The 4,064-nt window shown below is 59.4% G+C and overlaps 1 protein-coding gene across 1 annotated transcript in view; it reads left to right on the plus strand.

Annotated features, from left to right (window-relative positions):
- The first annotated feature begins 1,069 nt into the window (after positions 1-1,069).
- The window catches only part of LOC104164593 (lysosomal alpha-glucosidase-like), a 9,300-nt gene continuing 6,305 nt past the window's right edge, over positions 1,070-4,064 (plus strand). Inside the window, 4 exon segments of the mRNA XM_009703961.1 lie at positions 1,070-1,609; positions 1,816-1,961; positions 2,933-3,098; positions 3,600-3,696. Of these exon segments, the coding sequence (XP_009702263.1) occupies positions 1,082-1,609; positions 1,816-1,961; positions 2,933-3,098; positions 3,600-3,696 (937 nt within the window). The 5' untranslated portion in view covers positions 1,070-1,081.

Below are 4,064 nucleotides of genomic sequence, written 5' to 3' on the forward strand. Positions count from 1 at the left end.
GCCTGGCGTGAGCATGGGTGCATGGGCTGGTGGCATGCCGAGGTCCCCGGGGTTCGTATGCCGGACGAGACGGTGCTCGCTGGCCATGGTGGGTGGGTGCTGCTACCCCGGAGCTACCCACGCGTGAGGAAGCGACCGGCGATTGCATAAGGTTGAGGCGCTGCGTGGGGCAGGCGCTGTGTCGCTCAGGGGTGGCTTTCGAGCCAGGGCCTGAGAGGTTGAGCTATTTTGGTGCCGGAGCTGGGGGAGGACTGCCGGGGAATAAAATCTGCTTTTGGAGGAAAAGCCGATTTGCTGAGCTTTTGCAGATTGGAGGGCGGAGGTGAGCGGGGTCTGAGTGCCCATGGCTCCGGCAGGAGATGGAGAGAAGAAAGTTGTGTCTCTTATTTAAGGTGCTGAGATTGCTCCCTGCACTCAGCAGGAGCATGGGGGTCTCCTTCGCTTACAGTCCTGGAGGTTTTTGCCGGAGAGATTGTTAAAATCAGATTTTATCAGTGGGAGGCAAAGACTGACAGCATATTCTCTGCCATCCCTCGCCTAGCCCTCCCCGAGGCTGAAACCTCTGACTCAGGGCTTTGGGCGATGGCAGAGGATGCTCGGAGCAGAAGGTGCTCCACACCTTGCATCCGCACCTCCCAGCACCACAGCTCTGTTCCCATGGGCAGAGGGAGCTCAGTTTTGCTTGCAGCTTCCAGAAACGCTGTAGCCCATAAATCCAGAGCTGGGAAAAACTGCTTGAGAGGCTGCTCTGCCACCCCCTGAGAGTAGGTGGGGTTCAGGTGGATGGCACTTTGTCAATTGGGCCTGGCAGAGAGTCGTGTGGTAGCATATTCCTGCACTCCAGCAGGGTCAGGACCACCCAACCCTGGCAAAGCCATCTTTTACTGAGTTAGTAAAGCCATCCTTTACTGAGCCTTAGCCAAGGTCACAGACATCACGGTGCAGGGTGCCAAAGCGGGCAGGCTCTGCCTGAACCGCAGGCATCGGGAGTGGGGAGGCCATCCTTGAGGCTTGGGCAAGCCCTCTCACTCCTGCTCCTTCACACCTGCCTCCATCTCCCCCTCACTCCAGCGCCAGGACGATGAAGTCGTACCAGAAGCTGACGACGGCGGTGCCACAGCCGGTGGCATGCCGGGTGGAGGAGGAAGGGGCTGCCCCGATGCCCACTGGCCGCGGGAAGCTGGCCCCATGGTGGGTGGGCAGTGGGCTGCTGGTGGCCGCTGTGCTGCTGAGCACCATCACCGTCTGGGTGCTGCGGCAAGTATCGGGGGGCTGGCCCGGACCCATGCCACCCCCCAAATGTCTCCTGGTACCCGAAAGCCACCGCTTTGACTGCTACCCTGAGCGGCATGTGGTGGTGACCCAGGAGCTCTGCGAAAGCCGGGGGTGCTGCTTCATCGAGAGCCCCCCACGAGCGGGGGGCAAGCAGGGGGTGCCCTGGTGCTTCTACCCCCCTGACTTCCCCAGCTACACCCTGGAGAGCCTCAACCAGACGGCACTGGGCATGGTGGGGTTGCTGGTGCGGAAGGAGAAGGCCTATTACCCCCGGGACATCGAGATGCTGAGGCTGGATGTGGAATTTGAGACAGACACGCGGCTGCACATCAAGGTGAGCTCCCCGCTGACTGCCCTCCAGAGTTGGTGACTGCACTCCTGCACCCCTGCACCCTCCATCTCGTAGGTGACTGTCCCCTGCTCAGACCAAGTCTGGAAGCTTCTGTGCTCCAGGCATGGCTGTATGTGGCCAGTGAGCATCTCCAACCCTTTGCCCTCTTGCTTTGCTGGTCTTTAAAGGGTGTTTTCTCCCTTTTGCAGATAACAGATGCGGCCAACCCACGGTATGAGGTTCCCCTCGAGGTTCCCCAGGCGATGAAGAGAGCAGAAAACCCCATCTACAGTCTGGACTTCTCCCGGGACCCCTTTGGGGTGCTGCTGTGGCGCAGGGCGACGGGGACGGTGCTGTAAGAACCCACCTCCTCCGCATCCCGTGGTGGGTGGGGGGAAACTCATCCCAACTTAGGCAGGGTCCAGCACGCTTCCTGGAGGTTTTTCCTTAAGGAAAACCATGCTGTGGGATCTCCAGCGAATAATTACTCTTGGTCTTCATCTTTCCAGCGGTGCTCACACAGGGATGTGGCAGCATGTGGCTTCCCTGCCCCATGGACTGGCCACGTGCTTGCTGTGGCCTTGGCAGGGCTGGGTGGGATCAACACCTCTCCAAAAACTTCCCAGTGCCCTAATTTCTTGCCAGGTCCTACAGCAGCCAAACTTGTGCAGGTCCCCAGCACGTCACCAATAAGGGAACTGGTGTCTCAGGGAAGTGGCCACCAAAAGGTTGTGGCTTTGCCTGTTTCGCTTTGGTTTTGGGTTTCCGTCGCTGTCCAAGCTATAGGGACACCCACAGCTCCAGGCTTTTTGTGGAAAAGGACTGCGGGTGGCTTTGCTGTGCTGCTCTCAGTCACCTCCATGGCTTTGCCCACCCTAGGCTGTTGGTGAGCACCAACGGCTGGTTGACGTATGGCCAGGGTGTTTTGGGATCCCACCCTTTCCTCCTCCTTCCCGTTTGCTGGTGCATGTGGTCCGTCCTTTACTTCGGAGCTGCTTATCAGCGACAACAGGCTGAGAAACCCCACCACCGTATCCCATCGGTGGTTAATAATAACCTGGGTGGAAACTTCTGGTGTCAAAGGAAAGGCTGTGCCTCACTGGGTCAGGCTGGTTTGGGTTCAGGCTGTGCCTCGCATCCAGCCAGACCCCAGTTTGCTGCCTGGGCCAAGGTGTTGGGGCTGGATGTGGGGTGGGACATATGCTGCTGCGCTGGCCCTTGGGGTGCTTCGAGAGGGAAGGGGTCAGTTGTTGATGGGCAAATGGATCCCAATGGATTCCAGCATTCCCTCTTGACTCTCTCTCTCCCTCCATGTCACCCTGGCAGGCTCAACACAACCGTGGCCCCCTTGATCTTCGCTGACCAGTTTCTCCAGATATCCACATCGCTTCCATCCAGGTTCCTCTACGGGCTGGGGGAGCACCGTGGCACCCTCCTGCACAGCCTGGACTGGAGCACCCTCACGCTGTGGGCCCGTGATGTCTCTCCCACGGTACCGTCTCCCCCCTCCCTGCAGGGGTGCAAGGGGCAAGGATAGGGGTACTGCTCTCCAGTGCATTGGGCAAGCCCTGGGAAAACATGGGAGGGGAGTGGGCAGCAGCACTGGGAGAGGCAGGGGGTGGTCGAGGCTGATGGGCAGGTATGTGCCAGGGAGGATTTCAGAGCAATTGCAAAACACTCTTGGCACTCCGAGGGCCCCGGGTGTTTTCCGCTCCACCCTGCCGCTCATGCAACAGGTTGCAGCAAGGCAGGAGGTTTCCCCCTCGCCCAGCCCAGCTCGGCAGCAATCCCTGAGCTGCAAGGAAGAAGCAGCCTCCCATGGCCTTCAGTGCCAGCTCCGAAACCATCCTCATCCCTCACCTTGTCCTCCACAGATGCCTGGTTAGGTGGTGGCAGCAGATGCAACTCAGGGCCATTTGTTTGCCCCCGGTGACGTGGGGCTCTCCAGCTTTGCCCGAGAGCTGCTCTCTCACCCAGCACCTCCTCTTTGCAGGAATCATTCAACCTGTATGGTGCTCACCCCTTCTACCTGCTGATGGAGGAGGGCGGAGATGCTCATGGGGTTTTCCTACTCAACAGCAATGCAATGGGTAGGTGTCCCGGGGGACCCTGGGCCGACTTGTCCCCGGAGGAGGTCCCGGCAGGTGGAGACAGATGGGAGCTGCCAGAGCGGCCGGTTTGGGAACTTGGGGTGAGGGGAAGCTGTAAAAGGAAAAGATGTGGTTTGATGGCTCTGTTATTGAACGTAGCCATCTGTTTCCTGGCTATGGCGAGGCTCTTTAGCAACTGCCGAACAGTTTAACCACATGCCCAGCTGCCGACTTGCCATCAGAAAAGCAAGTCCCTCATGTGCGAGTCCGTGCCCCTTGCCTCTGCACCCAAAATGACCTTACCCCCGGGCCAGGCAGCGTGGCATGGCTGGGGCACAGCCGGGGATGCTGTCTGCCACCCACGCTCT

This window comes from Cariama cristata, unplaced genomic scaffold, assembly GCF_000690535.1.
Source record: "Cariama cristata isolate BGI_N322 unplaced genomic scaffold, ASM69053v1 scaffold18297, whole genome shotgun sequence".
Taxonomy (NCBI): domain Eukaryota; kingdom Metazoa; phylum Chordata; class Aves; order Cariamiformes; family Cariamidae; genus Cariama; species Cariama cristata.